Genomic DNA, 17,304 nt, shown 5'->3' with positions numbered 1-17,304 from the left:
GAGAGAAGTAAAAACAAAGATATAAAACTAAAAACAGGCTTGGTGCATATGCACTCTGGGTGAAATCTGGCCCCGTTGAAGTCAATGGGAATTTAGCTATTGACTTCAGTGGCACCAGGATTTTACCCCATTTGTATATTATGTTGCTCAGAAGAAACCAGAAGTCTCTCTGAACCAGTATATTGGATAGCTATTCTATTCCTAGAGGAACCAGGGAAACCAATCCAACACCCATAAAGTCAATGGAAAATTTACCACTGCCTTCAATGGGAACAGGCTTGAGAACCACTTCCCTGATCTCACCAATACTTAGGCATATGCTTAACTTTACGTAAGTGCTGATCCTGCAAACGCTCACCCACACGTGTTTGTTCCTCCTTATTTTAGACTATCAACCATTATCCTTCCTGTGGTCCAATCCTACATGGCGTAAGGAGGGTCAGGTCCTATGAGATGACTCTTACAGTTGACTTTTAGGACTGCAATAAGTTGAGAATCGTGGGAACTATGGTGACTGCTAAGTAGGGTATCCATCTAGGCCCTGTGCAATGGGCCAGAAAGAGACCTAGCTACCACTTCAGGGCAACAGGGTGAATTTCACCCATAGCGCTGATAATATGTCTAGCACTGGTCTATACACCTGTTCTTGTTCATTGTGAAGAATTCTTAGGTATTAAGGAACAGATAGTAAGAGGCACACAAAAAAATCACCAAATAGTATCCCCTCAGCTAATATAAAGACCCCTCTGGAGAATGATTGCCATTTAAAAAAAAATGTTCAAACGAGAGTAAAACTATGATGTATATTTTTCTTTACATGCCACCGTATAAGATACAAGGACGATAGAAAGGACAATAAAACTAAATTTTCTGCTTTGATGGAATTTTGCACATTTATACCAGAATGGGATTTAGCCCAGCATCCTTTAGAGGTGCCCATGACAATGCTTACTGTCTCTCCTCGAGGCCCAGGATATCCAGGCTGTCCTTTTGGTCCAAGATCACCAGGTTCACCCTGAAAAAGGGAGTATTCATTTAAGCCCGTATCTCTCCGCTTATGCATTGATGCTTTTCTACGAATGCATCTGTAACGGTCCCTGACAAGCAGAAATGCATGGCCATGTTGACACAACTGACAGTGTGTGGATAAAGCAATAGCACTCTTTATCATTTTGCCTGATCCAGCGATTTCAGAAACTGTGTGATATACAGAAGCTGCAGTAATAAGTGCCACCATTTGTCTTTTATGAGCATACCAACAATAAAGCCAAAATACAAAGGGCCAGATGTTTTGCTGATCAAACTCCACGGCAAAGTTACAACAGTAGGTTTGGTGGCCCAATGGCTCTACATGAAGAGAGCATAACAGTGATAAAGATCATGAAAAAAGGGATTGGGTCATTTTCTGGTGCAAATCAGCAAAGTCAATCAAGCTACACCAATTTACAGCAGCTGAGGATCTGGCCCAGAATATTATGAATCCCAAAGTTGTTTTTATTTTAATAAATGTGCCTTCTAGTTCAATGACATAGGATTCCAGTCAAGCAGCCAGTGGCTTAGTCTTTACCCTGCTTTGTTCCACTCTATGCAAACTCTTGAAGATGATAAATCACAATTTTGCTTGAACATGTTGCTTGCCAGTATGTTTAAAAAAGAGATTAAACTCATAGTCCACAGCTTTTCATTATTATTTTGGGCATCGATGCTCAATACTGATGCTCAACGTACCTTTCGTCCCAAGGAACCAATCCTGCCCCTATCCCCGGGTGGTCCAGCAGCACCACTGCCCCCCTACAATCGAAAGAAAAGAGATGAAATTTTGCAATGTGTCAATAAAGCTCAGTAAATTGAAATTAAATACTGGGGCCTAGCTCCATAGCTCATTTATTATTATTTATTAATAGTGTGTGTGTGTGTGTGTGTGTGTGTGTGTGTGTATCAGCCACACCAAACAATGAAAAGGTTTTGTCCAACAGTGGAAATTACCTATTGGCTATTAAGACTGAGATCCATCAAAGCTGCTTAGGGGTTCAGATGCCCAGTTCCCATTGATTTTAATGGGAATTGAGTGGAAAAATTGAATTGGTGGCATTGTTAATATCAATCTACATTGTCTGTGGACTAAATGTGTTTTAATTCCTCAGTAACTCTTTCTTCCTTCCTCCTATCCCCTTGCCTTAAAGACTTAGGCACCTTGACCACAGAAGCAGGGGGCTGGAAGTCAAGCACTCCAACCACTAGGCCACCTAGCCCTCCAAGCCCCCTATTACAGAGACTTTGCCCGTAAAAAAATTGGAACTTGGTCAGGATTTGAGCCAATGAATTTCATATTCATGTTCATGTTTAAACCAATAGCTTGGGGAACCTTACCATGAGCTTCAAATAGAATTATTTTTGCAAGGCCCGTGGTACTGGTGAGAAAGACAAATAATGGACTTCATCCAAAGTCCCACTGAAATCAATGGAAAGCTTCTCATTGACTTCATTTAAATCAGGCGTAGTAAGCTTCTTCTGGTCCCCCAGAATGAGAAGAACAAGAAATATTTACCCTTGGGCCAGGAATGCCTTGTTCTCCTCTTAGACCTGGAGTTCCAATCTCACCGGGAGTACCCTGCATATGGAACAGATAAATACGATATAAGATATAAAAGATTAAAGGACTGAGATGACATTGTTAAAATGAGACTGGGAGGGAGAACCTAAGCTATAAGACTAAAAGACATTTTTGAAAACCGTGGGACCAGTTCCAACGTTTCATGATGTGACCAACACACCATAAATATAATGAGTGACTCATGTCCCGGGGCAGGGCAATCGGGGCCCCTGTCAGCCACAGTGCAATCCACAGATCCTAGTCACCTTGCTGTAATATTCAGAAGCAGTTATGGACAAGGTCTCAAAGATGTTTATACAGAACAAGCCTATTGCAGTAGCAAGTTAAAGGAAGCAACATAGCAAAGGAAAACATATTTAGGCTGTCCAGGAACGGCCTGTGAAACTTACTAACCTGTGGCCCTCTTGTACCCTGTTCTCCCCTGGCTCCTTGTTGACCCGGCGCACCTTTGACACCCTTCAAATACAACACAATGCAGATTAGAACGGGCAAGTCTGGGGGTCGCAAACAATTTTCAGTGAGTCCCAACGAGCCTCCCTTTCTTTACGGCTAGATGGGAGGGGAGTTATGATGTTTTTTCTCATGTAACCTGAGGTCACAGTACAGAAACGGTTGAGCATCGCCGATGTAGGGTCATTTCAGCTCCTGTTAGCTTGTCTTCTGCGTTAGCAAGAACAATGGCTCTGATGACTGTGTATTCTAAGGCCTCTTTACACTGCTCTGGTGATGTAAAGAGGCCTTAGTATAAAAGAGAATCCGGCACAATGAAAAGTAACCCTTTAAGGCCAGGAAATCATGTGCATTAAGGGGTTCATTTCTCCTACTGATTCGTATGTGTTTAAGTCCCATTAGCATTAGTGACTCTGACTTACAAAAGCGAAGGCTGATCCTGCAGTCCTTATTCAGGTAAACCTTGCAATGAAAGTAAGATCTGCAGGGCTGGATTCCTGGGTTTACACAGCATAGTACAATAGGACAATTGATTCAGAGACCTAAGGCCAGAAGGGACCATTAGCTCATCCGGTCTGACCTCCTGTCTAACACAGGCCAGAGAATTTCACCCAGTTATGATAAACCACTGTAGGGTTATCATTGAACGACCTGAGCATGCCAGGTGCTGAGCACTCTGAACTCCCATTGCTTCAATGGAAGTTGAGGGCTCTCGCTTTTCTTAGGAGGGACTCAGCATCTTGTAGGACAGAGGACACAACGCAGTGCAGTACAGACCCAGACAGTGCCGAAATTAATTTGTTATACACATGGTCATGTACTAAATAAATAGCTGCACGACATTATTATTAAGCACAGGAGATCAGGAACCCAGGCCACTAGATTTTTGATTCCCAACACTTTATTTTTTCCTACGTTAAAAGTAGTCAACATGCTTTTGAACAAAGCAAGATGTACCGAAACACCCAAAAAAGGGCCAGCCTGGATTCAAAGAAGCAGGAAAATAGCACTTTCCAGGAAGAGAGTTGCAGAATCAAGACCACTGTGAGCGTTCAGTAGTCGATATTGAAATCTGAGCTGTGTCACTTAACAATGATTGGACACACGTGTCACGTGGACTTGTTTCCGCTTTATAGTTCGTTGAGTGTAATTGTGAGGCTCGGGTTTCCAATATGAATACTCATGCTGAGAAATTCAACATTTGAATTGCACAAATAGTCACTTAAAATTTGCCCTTTCCACGAACGTTCGGCTAATACATGTGTTCACAATAGTAACAAATGCAGACAGGAGTGAGACCGTGGAGCTGAAATCAATTTCATTATTCTATTCAAGCAATGAATCCTGGGAAATTTTGTCAAGTATTCTCTCAGCTCGTTTCAGTCTCCTCCAATTGCTCACTGCCTCTTCTGCCAGTTTATGCATCTCCTTTACTTGCAGAACACATGACCGGAGGCAGGGCTGGCTCCAGGGTTTTTGTGTCCCAAGCGGTGGGAAAAAAAAAAGAAAAAAAGCTGCGATCGCGATTGGCGGCACTTCGGTGGCAGCTCCACCGTGCCGCTTTCTTCTTCGCCGGCACTTCGGCGGCAGGTCCTTCCCTCCGAGAAGGACCAAAGGACCTGCCGTCGAATTGCCGCCGAAGAGCCTGACGTGCCGCCCCTTCCCCTTGGCCGCCCCAAGCACCTGCTTGCTGGGCTGGTGCCGGGAGCTGGTCCTAACTGGACGGTAAGTCAACACTGGGTTTGTTTCTTGCTCTATTTAATATGAGATTGCTCCTTGGCCTCCAACTTGTTGTGTCTGGTGACTGGACTGAAAGAGAGAGTAGAGTGGGCCTGCACTTCACAGATGTGGAGTCTAATTTCACAACAGCCACAGGACGGGAAGGAGCTGAGAAATGTGAGGAAGGAGGTAAGTTTGGAGGCGATGTGGAAGAACAGAAGAGAAAAACAAAATCCAAATCTGCTTCCAGCACTACTTTGCAAGTCACTTTCAACTACTCTCTGTCTGAAACACATCAACTCTGTACCACTTACGCAGTCTGCAATGCAAACTGGCTGCCTGTGCAACATTGCCAGATTTTATAGTTACCACGCAACGCACTGGACACTTACTTTGGTTCCTGGGAGTCCTCGTCTTCCGAAACTCCCCTGTGAATCAATAAATTACAACAAAACGTGTTATGCAACTGAATCTAATACTCTCAGCTTGTGGTCTGCGCTGATTCCCTTAACCTTGTGCTTATGTACGCAGCATGGAAGCAACAGAGCAGAAGAGAAAGGTGTCTCCAAAGGGCTCTGGCTTGCCAGTTGAAATAGCAACGACTTCCTTTTTGCCCTTTAAAAATGATGGGCCTTATTCTGCTGTCTTTCACACCAATGTAAACGCCACAGACATTACCAGAGTTCCTCAGTGGCAAGGAGATCAGAGTCTGACCTTAAAACTCTAGGAAAAGGGTGGAAAAGCACAAGGCCTTTTCCTCTTGAGGTTTGCTTGGTATTTTTTAGTTCCCTCTTAGAGTTGTAAGGAAAATATGAAGTAAGGCACAGAACAAAGCAAGTTCTTTCTGTGAACAAGATTCCTCAGAAATGAACTGGGTTTACCCCAGCTGAGGACCTGGCCCTTAATATTGCCAACTGTAATATCGGCAAAGAAAACACATGAAATACATACTTGTGAATTGGAAGAGGCACATTCACTATAGCACGTGGCCTGAGGGCTATAGCAGACCCTATATCAATTCATAGAATCTCAGGGTTGGAAGGGACCTCAGGAGGTCATCTAGTCCAACCCCGTGCTCAAAGCAGGACCAATCCCCAGACAGATTTTTGCCCCAGATTCCTAAATGGTTCCCAAAAGGATTGAATTCACAACCCTGGGTTTAGCAGGCTAACATGCAAACCACTGAGCTATCCTTGGGTGCATCTTAGTTATGCTTTCAGGGCTCAGTTTGGATCCCAAACATGCATCCCCATGCCTCTTGAAAGCTCCACTAAAGCATCTAACGGGAGGTTGCAATTTTCTGCCGAGACGCACAAATGCACATTGTGGTGTTATGAGATTAGAATGGAGCCCAGAGGGTACAGAAAAGTGTGCTGGTTCCATGACTCAATGTAGCCATTTCAAAAAGGAATTCACTGCTATGAACATGAGCCAAGTCAAATTTACCAGGTGCTCTGATGCAAACTACTAGCTAATAACACCATTCTGTCCCATGCAACAATATTCTTTCAGGTCTATCATACCATTAGGGCATAGCCCTGAGCTGGGCGCAAGATGGAGCTGTGAATTTGGGAAGAGATTTAATTTAATCTGCTCTCACACTGGTTTTACCTCCCAGATCTTCTCTAGAGTGTAACTGAGAACAGAAGCAGGCCTCTGTTTTGAGATCTGTATGACACATTCTGCACTCAATATCCACTCAGCAGTGCCATCAAGTTCTGACATATATGTTGTAGGTCCAAGACACACCCACATGACACATGTTAAGTTGACTTTGTTTCACAATTAGGTAATGATTTTTTTGTTCTGATAGGTAAAAGTTTACTTCTTTTTGCATGTTGACAATCAAAAGCAGAGAGAGATCTAATCTGCAACATTATTATCCAACTTCCCCACAGTTTGGCATGTTCAGATTGGTGGATTTGAATTGGGCCCATGTCTAATAAAAATACAACCCTAATTCGGTAAAATAACTGCACTCTTTAAATATTATGTCTAAGTTCCCTCTATACAAACGAAAAAAAAAATGTATGTTTCAATCCTGAAATCTCTACTCAGTCCTTACTCAGGCAAAATTCCCACTGAGTTGGCAGTTTGGGAGTTTTGATTCATTAAGGACAGAAAAGACAGCAGAATATGGCCTGTCATGTCAAGAAGCACTGATTGAAGTGACAGACCATTGTCTTTTTCATTTAGGTTTCATTGGGTGTACTTTTACACCCTTTTTACACTTTTACTTTTTTAATTGATCCTTCAAGATCCTTTTCATAGCAGCAGATATTTCCTTGAGAGGGAGGGGGTGTCTACAATATCAGGATAACTAAGGATACTCACGTCATTTCCAACTCCACCAGGGGAACCCGGCACTCCATCTGGTCCAGGTTCTCCCTATGGTAAATGAAAGACTGAGCTGAGAGTCCTGAGAGTTACTAGCAAGCAGAACACAGTTTAGCTCTCCACAATTAAACATTCATGCCAGCTCTATTAGCGACTGATCCAATGTCCTTCGAAGTCGATGGAAAATCTTCCTATTGACTCCAATGCGCTTTGGATCAGGCCCTTGACATACACCTTAGAGTCAGTCGAAACTCAGAATTCCCATTCTATAGGAAATTCCAATATTTCAAAAAAGAATAATTCATTTCTTGCTCAACACAATTTTTGGAAAAAATTCATTTCAGGTTAATTGAAGCATTCCATTTGGATAAAATCAAAATGTTTCATTCTAATCGTGGAGTTTAAAAAAATCGATATTAAAAATGATAATGTATTATTATATTATCATTCATTTTTATTAAGGTATATTCCAGGGGTTCTCAGACTTTTGTACTGGTGACCCCTTTCACCTACTAAGTGAAGCACCTCTGAGTGCGACCCCCCCCCTTATACATTAAAAACACTTTTTTATATATTTAACACCATTATAAATGCTGAAGACAAAGCAGGCTTTGGGGTGGAGGCTGACAACCCCCCATGTAATAACCTTGCGACCCCCTGAGGGGTCCCGACCCCCAGTTTGAGAACCCCTGGTATATTCCAAGTATAATAATCTAAAAGAAATACATTTCTCAATGAAGAGTAATGTCAAAATAAAATTGTAACCGTCTGCTCCGATAAGGCTTCATTTCAAATTGTTTTAAATCAAATTTTGCTAAAAGTGACATGGTCCCACAGAAAGTTTCAATTTCAACAAAATGCCATTTTTCAGGGGAAAAATACGCCCTCTGAAAAATGTTGACCAGCTCTCCTAAATCTAAACATTGTTTGCAATGGCCTATTTTCTTGCTTTATTTGTTCTATCATACTTAAAAAAAAAAATCTCAATCCTTTACCATTGGTCCAATTTCACCCTTTGGGCCTCTGGATCCCCGTTGTGTGATATCGACTCCACGCTCACCCTGAAAGCAGCAGAAGCAATGAAAAATACCAGTGTAAGGGGGCACTGAGGCAGACATCACACACTGTAAAATAGTCCATCATATTTCAACATCCACATTTTTTAACATAAATTGTATGAAATAGATCACAATGGTTGCTCGGGACACGAGACATATTGCAAGAGTGGTATAAGAATGTGGAAAGGTTTTCATATAACGAAACCATGTTTCCAATAACTAAATGAATGGCCAGTTTAACATTGGTAGGGTGACCAGATGTCCCGTTTTAAAGGGACAGTCCCGGTTTTGGGGACTTTTTCTTATATAGGCACCTATTAACCCCCACCCCCGTCCCGTTTTTTCACAGTTGCTATCTAGTAACCCTAAACATAAGTCAATATCAAGAGGCAAGTACTAGCCACGTGTTTTCTGCCCAGGTAGCAACTACATTGGGGCTTTCCTTTGCCCACACAGTAACTTAGATAACAGGTATGATGCAGTATCATCGTGCCTTCGTATGGCAACTACTTTACCGCCTTCACAGTGCGTCTAGATCCTGTGAACCTATGTCTGTCTATTTAGAGAGCTCTTCTCTTCAGCCATGTAATACAGACTGGCTCATGTGTGCTTCTTATATTGTTCTGATTTGCTTCATCTCAGCCTCATATTGTTAGACTGCACCTTTGGGTTTCAAAACAGGAAGGTTTCTCATCTTTAATTACGAGGCAACCTGTAATGTTTACTTGCACATCTTATTGAGCAGCCGTCCCCGGTAGGTTCAATGGGTCACATGCTGGCAGGCATCTGGAAATAGGCATATTACTGACACGTATATGGCAATGGCAATTTAATATGTGCCTGTACTCTGGAAGTGGGGTAACAGCACAGACAGCTCTTGTCCAATCTGTCCCTTACTAAGGGCCTCTTTGTACATTCCTAACACAGCCATGGCCAGATCCTCAACTGGTGACTCTAGTGGAGCTACAAGGCACCAAGGATCTAGCCCCCAATCAGCTGGAGTTCGGGGTGCAGCAGAATGAAGAACCATCCTTGTAGGCTAATCCATGCCGAGGGCAGAGTGGGGAGGCCTAGCCGGTGTAAATCCTTACAAAGATTAAAATATAGTTACCGGATCACCTCGAGGCCCTTGGTCACCTCGTATTCCTCTGACTCCTTTAACGCCTTTATCGCCCTTTCAGGAGATATACAGAAAATTAGAAACACCACAGAACGGGTTCACACACCTGCCTATATGGGGTAGATTTACTCAGCACATCAACTGTGATCCTTCTTTGCTCTCTCTGTCGAAACGCCCGTACGGACGAAGAGAGGAATGCAGGATCAAGCGGAGCCGTGTGAATTTGTCTCATGGAATAAAACTGATCACTGCTGGTGAGAGTCCCTTTGGCTCTGGATTTGCCCACTGCTATTGGCTTTGGTACAAATCTTAATGAATAAAAAGTATTCAGCCACTCATAAGAAAGGGAGCATTTTGGCTTTGATCCTTAGCTACACACGCAGCAGCCCTGCTGCTGGTCATGGGAGGATTTCCCCAGTGTAGGAGGTTCCCCTGCTGCTGTACAGGTGATATAGTGGCTCCTATGCTCTCCAACTCCCTGCTGAGATAAGAAATGTGGCAGGAGAAAGGGGGCATGCCCAGGGCTTCCCTCTGCCCCAGCAATCCCTAGCTGGTGTAACAATCCCTTGAGAATACAGGGAGCAGATATAATTTAGAGCAGCCTGAAGGCTGCTCTTATACCATGGGACCAGACTGTTGCATGTCCAGCCCAGGATGAGAAGAGCGGAAAAGTGGCTTAAACCCATCCCCTCCCAAGTTGTGTGGTGTGTCCCTCCACCCCAGCCAAGGACTGGAGTCACTGAGGGTAATCATTCCGGAACAGCGAATATAATAAAACATACCCTTCTGCCGGCATTGCCTCGCTCCCCAGAAGTGCCTGGTAGGCCTCTTTGCCCCTGCCAAAGACATACGCGTTAGAAGAATTTCTGCTGCTTTAGGGGGAATAGTACCAAGGCAGCTCATTAAGAGAGAGCTCATTAAAATGACTTACTTCTTCTCCATCTAGGCCGTCCAGGCCACTTTCTCCCAGTTCACCCTACAGAATAAAAGAAGCATGGTACAAATGATTAAATGTACACATAGGTGAAGAGAGAAAATATTTCACACACGCGCGCACTGCCCGTCGTTGTTATGTTTGTAACATGTTCACATACCTCGTCTCCTGCGACTCCACGGACGCCCTGAAGATAACAGAAAATAGACAGTTACTCTCCCCTAGAGACTTCCCACAGAGATCTGCAGCTAGGGAGAGATAAACCTCCCCCAGTCAAAGTGAGAAGGGGAGGCAGCCAGGTTATCTGCATCCTTATAGCCTTTCAGCTGGCATCAGTGGGAGCTGGACAGTGCTTAATTTGTACCAGGGCTTGGCAGCTCAGAGCCCCGGCACCTCTGGGCTTGGCAGCTCAGAGCCCCGGCACCGCTGGGCTTGGCAGCTCAGAGCCCCGGCACCGCTGGGCTTGGCAGCTCAGAGCCCCGGCACCGCTGGGCTTGGCAGCTCAGAGCCCCGGCACCGCTGGGCTTGGCAGCTCAGAGCCCCGGCACCGCTGGGCTTGGCAGCTCAGAGCCCCGGCACCGCTGGGCTTGGCAGCTCAGAGCCCCGGCACCGCTGGGCTTGGCAGCTCAGAGCCCCGGCACCTCTGGGCTTGGCAGCTCAGAGCCCCGGCACCTCTGGGCTTGGCAGCTCAGAGCCCCGGCACCTCTGGGCTTGGCAGCTCAGAGCCCCGGCACCTCTGGGCTTGGCAGCTCAGAGCCCCGGCACCTCTGGGCTTGGCAGCTCAGAGCCCCGGCACCTCTGGGCTTGCTGTGTCAGTTATGAAAGTAAACAAATTTCTTGAGCCCTGGAACCTCATTACTTGAGCCCCAGCAGCTCTTTCATTACAAATTAAGCACCGGAGCTGGACTGTGCGCTAAGTCAGCAGATAAGCATGAAGAGTTTGGAAAAAATCTACTATGGGAGCCAGCAGCCCTATTTAGTCAAACAGCTGTTTTCTAAGGAACTTTTCCAAGTGTGAGGAGAGCGGAGGACAGACTGAGCCCAAAGTGAGGGGCAACATGTAGCTGAACCGCCCTGGGAAGGAATTTTACAACCCTCTCTCACTGCAGCTTTTGACAGAGTGCTCCGTTCCATCCAGCAGCTCCCCTGACCAGCAAGTAGTGGTGGGGGGAGGGGGGACCACTCCAACCCCTCCCCACCACACTCATTCACCACAGGGAGTATCTGGAGAACAGGGGTTGGAATCACCACCGGACCCAAGATCTTAGTCTAGCAGGGACTTTGGAGTGTGGCTTTTACTGCCCTTTACTCATCTTACTTTGCTGAGTAAGACAAGGGCACAATCTAGCCCATAAAGTGGCCTTCAGAAATTGGGCCCCCTCCCCCATTCTCATGCTGCATCACAAAGTAATGTCTATTTTAGCCAGTGGCCTCAATAAATAGTTTACTCCTTAAACAAATCCCCTTCTCCTCAACATAATGACCTCATGCCTGATCCCTTTTCTGAGCCATAATAAATCTATATCCAAGGGATGTTCCAGACTGGATATTTTTCTAAGAGAAACGTTCTAGCTCACCCACAAGATATGGGTTTGATACAGGAATCCCTGGGAGAAATTCTCTGGCATGTGGCAGAATGGTCCTTTCTGGCCTCAGAATCTATGAATATTTATAATAAAAATTGCAAATCCCCCCAAGTTCTTGCTTTCCCTTGTCCCCTTTTCTGATCCATTATTTAATACATCCATTTAAAACGATAGTCATCTTCTCACTTTGCTCTCTGTCTCCCAATTGCAGTTTCCCTGCCACACACAATCCCAGCCCTGAGCCAACATTCACACATGGTGATAGTGTCAAGAAAATCAATCTCCTCTCTTCTTTCTCCTTTCCTAGTTTTGCATAAGATCCTCAGCTGGAGAAAAAAGCTGTAATGGAGCTACACTGATTGACACCCACTTGGGATCTGGCTGTATTCTCTAGAGAGTCATTAAAAACATACCTTAATTCCTCTCTGACCAGGACAACCTTGGAATCCTTGAGTTCCATTGACACCTGCCGCACCCCGTTCACCCTATTGTAGGAATGGAGCAATTAGTAATGGTCTACGATACACCCTACTCACCCTAACTTTGTGTATTTACACGCTTGGACTGTGGTTTTACTGTACCAGAAACTGAAAATGCATATAAGGGCTGGGCATGTGTACATGATAAAATCATGCAACTGACAGGGGCAGGCAGCTACAGTGTGCGTTTCCTCACAGCATCCTGCCAATGACCTTGGTCACGACATGTGGGGGCCAACCCTCGTCTTAGGAAGCAACTGAAAGATAATATCTTCTTGCTAAATCGTCTCTAGCCTCTCAAATACAGAACTGTGTTAGGAGGTTCTCCTAAAAGAAAATGCATTCTGGATGGGTTGGTAATGAGATCCTGCCCTTAACTATTCAGACACAACTCCTATGGCACAAAGTATCTGAGAGCAGAATTTGGCTTCTCTCTATTATGTTGCTGGACGGATGAGAAAAGCCCGTTGGCCTCCATCTCACCATCTGGTGCTGTGCATCACGGGGTGTATGTTTATTTCTTAGTTTATGTAGGACTTCATGGTGAAGTGACGGTTCAGAGGCGATGATGCTAATGAGAAATTGAAATCATGGGACTCATTGTCTTCACCATCACTGTTACTGTCTGATATCCCAAAGGTTGGACTGAAAAGCACAATCACACCACATTTCTTTTAGTCCATATCCATTACTTTGGGGTACTCCACTATCTTCACACAGGCAGGGTGTTTGCTCTGTTTGTTTGGCTCTCTATGTAACTCAGGTGCGGCCAAAGCTTCTCTGCTCTGAGTAAGGGGTGGCGAAGAGGTGTGTACTCTGCCCTCGGAGTAGCCCAGAGACTGAAAGGCACCCTTTTCCCCAGCTCCCCCTTGCTTCTAACACCATTTCACGCCCCGTTGTGAGTCAGGCCAGTAACTAGTGGGGGCTGGAAGCAGGGCACTACCCACTCCCTGCCCCATGTTCACAGGAGGGGATGTTGGGCACAAAGTCCCAGCTCCCCACCACCCACCGCAGCCAGAAACAATCTGAGCAAAGTCAAGGGACCCCTTCATTCCCCTCTGAGGCAATATAGGTCTAGGCAGTTACTTACGGGTCCACCTTCGTCGCCTGGATAGCCTCTGTAGCCGTTCTCACCTGGACCGCCCTAAAAACCAAGGCATATCAATTGATTTTTTCAAACAATATCTGAGGTTTCCTTGCTACAATCCATGCTCCCCCTTTAAGCCCCTGTTCAAAATATCCCTGGATTTAATACAGAGCAGACGTTTGGGTGGTATAATCTATAAAGAAACTAGTTAAATTAAATAATCTGATTACGACTTCCACAGACCCTCAAGATGTGCAGAAAACTAGTCTATGCAACTACATGTTTTCTATCACTAGGATTCTTCATTTTCCCCGACACCATCCCATCCGATTGCTACACCAACTGGTTGTGTCTTGTCTTAAATTAGATTGTAAATGCTCTGGGGCAGAGTCTGTCTCCTACTGTGTTTGTACAGCACCCGGCACAATCAGGTTCTGACCCTGACTGGAGATATTAGTTGGGACTGTATTATGAAGAAATTCTGAATGAATACCATTACTATGTAACATGAAGCCCTACAATTTCATTAGTGTTGCTTTAGATGATTGTCTCTAAAACTCAACCCTCCTCCTGAATCGTAATTTTAAAACAAGCAAAACTAAAAAAGCGCTATTTTGCAGCTCAGAACTCTTTTTTTTTAAATAAAAAGCACTTTTAAAATAATAATGTGGGAACTTGTTCCTTATAATAATATATGGAGATATACCTATCTCACAGAACTGGAAGGGACCTTGAAAGGTCATTGAGTTCAGCCCCCTGCCTCCACTAGCCGGACCAAGTACTGATTTTGCCCCAGATCCCTCAGTGGCCCCCCCTCAAGGACTGAACTCACAACTCTGGATTTAGCAGGCCAATGCTCAAACCACTGAGCTATCCCTCCCCTCTTCTCAGCTAGGAATGCAGGATGCTGGAGTGAGTGAGTGCTACGTTTATATTTCTTTATTAGGGGAAAGGTCTGAAAGCTAGAGAGGATTTCTGTGAGATGTGAACCTAAGCTTGGCTATTATGAAACTAGATGCAGCAACGTACCTTTGGTCCAGCGGTACCTGGCAGTCCTTTATCTCCCCGCTGCCCAGAACACTTGCAGGGCACTCCGCAGCATACTTTTTCCGCGACGTTATCCTATAATGAAAGTAAGCTGTTAAAAACCCATGCAGGAGATGAACTCCCGAAGCAACATTCGTCCTTGAGTGCTGTGTGATGGACAGATATGCAGGAAGAGTAATTTAGTAGATGAAGGACCTAAGGTTTATCCCCCAGTCCTGCAGTGAACGCTGCACAAGTTCAGGAGTCTATCCACATTGAGCAAGGTTTCATTGCAGGGTAAGAACCTGGATATTAGTGAATGTTAGCGAAATGTTTGATACGGCCTCAGAAACAGAGCCAGACAAGGATGGAGAAAAAATATTCACCAGGATTTTAGACACTTTTAAATGGAATTTTGCCTCCACTATATTTGCAACCATTTCTATTTGCTCTTCCCAAAGGTCCATGCAAGCAAAGATGTGTGTGCACACACGTTCACGGAAAGTGAATGCCAGACTCCCAGCAAACTCCTTTTCAGGCGGAAGTGGAAGTAATTCATACAGGCTAGATCACATATCAGGGAAAAGAGGATCTAAATTCACCCCTGGGCAGAAGGCCAATGCAAGGACTTGAGTGAAAGTTGAGTGGTGCATTGGCCTTGGTATGCCCCAGTTTCGCCCAGAAACAATGCCATATGCTTTAAGGTGACCAATCTCAATGTGGAAATGTCAAATCATGAACATGGAATGCTCCAACGAATCCTCACAGCGAGCAACCCACAGGCTGAAAGTCATTTGAACAAAACAATTTCAAAGAGCAGACAAGTTAATAAAAAGTAGTCTAGTTTTGGGTACCAGGTATTAGTGTTAGTCTGTATCCTAAAGGTGCCACCGGACTCCTCGTTAGTTTTGGGTAGTTCATTAGCAGGAAACCAGTAACGAAATTCAGCAAGTAAATTGTTTGTCACAGAGGTCTCGCCTACCTCTACTCAGCATTTACTAGGAAAATTCATTCAAATTGAATTGCATAGAGGTAGACTGAAAACTAGCTCGAATGGTAAGCCAAACGGTAATGTTAAACAGCTAGGTAGTGATTGCGGGAGAAGTGTTCAGTGGAGGTAACACAAGGATCAGTGTGAAATCTGGTCTTTAATATTTTGATTAATGATCTGGACGAGGAAGGTTATAAAACTGGCAGCAGATACTAAGCTGGGAGCAACTGCAAATGCCAATGAAGATAGAAAATTATTGCAAAGAGCCCTAGAGAGACTACATCCATGGGTGTAAAATAATAAAAGTGCAAGCTAGTTCATTATCAGCAATATTAGTGAAAGACAGCTATCCACGCAGAGGAAGAAACCTAGAAAGCAGCACTGCTAAAGAGATTTCATGGTGACACAGAGGGAGAGCAAGGTAGCCACAAGTTTGTAGTGCGATAAAGCAGCAAGACTAATGCAAATGGCATATAGAGAGGCCTAACTTCTTGGAGCAGGGAAATAATAGTCCTGTTCTGTGGCATCGAATCTGGAGTATGGGGTTGAATCCTCAGGTGGTATAAACTGGCAGAGCTCCTCAATAGAGCAGCACCAGTTCACACAAGAAAGTCAGGATTTAATTTTATTCCCTGCAGCATCCACAAAAATACACAAATGAGTTTATAGGGCTAGAGCCACAGGGCGTGTAAATCAGCAGAGCTCCATGGATGGAGGATTTTCACCAGCCAAAGTGTTTGTAAAGTTTCTGCTCTATACAAGCTGTTAGCTCAAAGTTACTTACAAGTTGTTCTGCCAGCTCGAAATCTAAATCCAGCAGATTTATTCTGAGAGGCCTGGTATACGTGAACCCACGTCCAAACTCTAACTTCATCAAATCCTCAAAATTTTGAGTTCTCTCCAGCCCCACGAAGATGAGAGCCTTTACACCTAAGGAGTGGAACAGAATGCATTTCTATGAAAGCGCCAGCAACACTTGGAAGCATGCATATTGTAAAATCGAAGCATGGATTGTTCCTGTCTGCTTAACTGAAAATCTAAAGAAAATATTGGCACATGTTCATTAACTTGAATGATTTTAGGGGGTCTGGATAATGCAAGGGATTAATGATCCATCTGCCTCTCTCTGGGTTTGAAAGTCATCATGTTTAGGTGCCAGGAGGTAGTGGATGGGCTACACACACAGTGTTTCACCTCTAGGCCACCAGCTTGAATCCAATTTGCTTCATTTAATGGCTGAAACACCTGGTGGCTGGGCATTTGTCCTTATAAAGCTACTTAGTGGTCTCGGCCCGGTGGGGGCAGGTGGCCAGATGACCAAAATTGTCCTCATGGGGCCACCATATCTGGGTGGTGCAGTAGGGAGGGAGCGAGGAATTGCTCTGCTCTTGTGTGGGCTGCAGAAGATTGGGTCAGCTTTGCAGCTTCTGTGCCCCGGGCTGTCCCAAGATGCTCCCACTAGGAGCACTGTGGCCAGAAAGGGGCAGGAAGGAGAGAGCACCATGGTCAGTTGTGAGAGCGTGCAGGGCCTAGGCTGCACTCTCTAAAGGGGTGTAGCAGTTTGTACTGCCCACAGTGCACTAGGAGGCAGAATGTCTCCAGTGGCAGTGCAGGGTTGCTGCTTAACAATACAATCTAGCTCGTGTATAATCCTAGGTGGAAAGAGCAAAGGCCGTGGATCCAGTCCTGCCAGCCCTTTGCCTCTGGAACTTGCCATGCAGCCAATGGGAGTTCTGTGTATGGAGGGCTTGCAGAATCGGCTCGTGAATGAGCGTGGACGCTGAACTCCCATCTCATTCCTATAGCTGGTCCTTCAGACCCTATCAGCAGTGCAGGGCGGAGCTTTGCCAATGCTGGACCTGCTCTGTACCAGAAGGATTCCATTTCCCACCCTGCGCTGCCA

At 44.9% G+C, this 17,304-nt stretch overlaps 1 protein-coding gene across 12 annotated transcripts in view; it reads right to left on the bottom strand.

The window, feature by feature from the left end:
- Positions 1-17,304, bottom strand: part of COL6A3 (collagen type VI alpha 3 chain) — a 110,211-nt gene that overhangs the window by 36,136 nt on the left and 56,771 nt on the right. For all 12 annotated transcript variants that reach the window (XM_054043315.1, XM_054043317.1, XM_054043314.1 and 9 more), the window contains 15 exons: positions 16,186-16,331; positions 14,414-14,506; positions 13,388-13,441; positions 12,232-12,303; positions 10,393-10,419; positions 10,230-10,274; positions 10,081-10,134; positions 9,290-9,352; positions 8,116-8,181; positions 7,118-7,171; positions 5,176-5,211; positions 3,008-3,070; positions 2,549-2,611; positions 1,729-1,791; positions 953-1,015 (listed from right to left, as the gene is read on the bottom strand). In XM_054043315.1, the coding sequence (XP_053899290.1) occupies positions 953-1,015; positions 1,729-1,791; positions 2,549-2,611; positions 3,008-3,070; positions 5,176-5,211; positions 7,118-7,171; positions 8,116-8,181; positions 9,290-9,352; positions 10,081-10,134; positions 10,230-10,274; positions 10,393-10,419; positions 12,232-12,303; positions 13,388-13,441; positions 14,414-14,506; positions 16,186-16,331 (962 nt within the window). The remainder of the gene's footprint in view (positions 1-952; positions 1,016-1,728; positions 1,792-2,548; positions 2,612-3,007; positions 3,071-5,175; positions 5,212-7,117; positions 7,172-8,115; positions 8,182-9,289; positions 9,353-10,080; positions 10,135-10,229; positions 10,275-10,392; positions 10,420-12,231; positions 12,304-13,387; positions 13,442-14,413; positions 14,507-16,185; positions 16,332-17,304) is intronic.

The sequence above is a fragment of the Malaclemys terrapin genome, chromosome 11 (genome assembly GCF_027887155.1).
Source record: "Malaclemys terrapin pileata isolate rMalTer1 chromosome 11, rMalTer1.hap1, whole genome shotgun sequence".
Taxonomy (NCBI): domain Eukaryota; kingdom Metazoa; phylum Chordata; order Testudines; family Emydidae; genus Malaclemys; species Malaclemys terrapin.
This window is presented reverse-complemented; position numbering and strand designations above follow the sequence as displayed.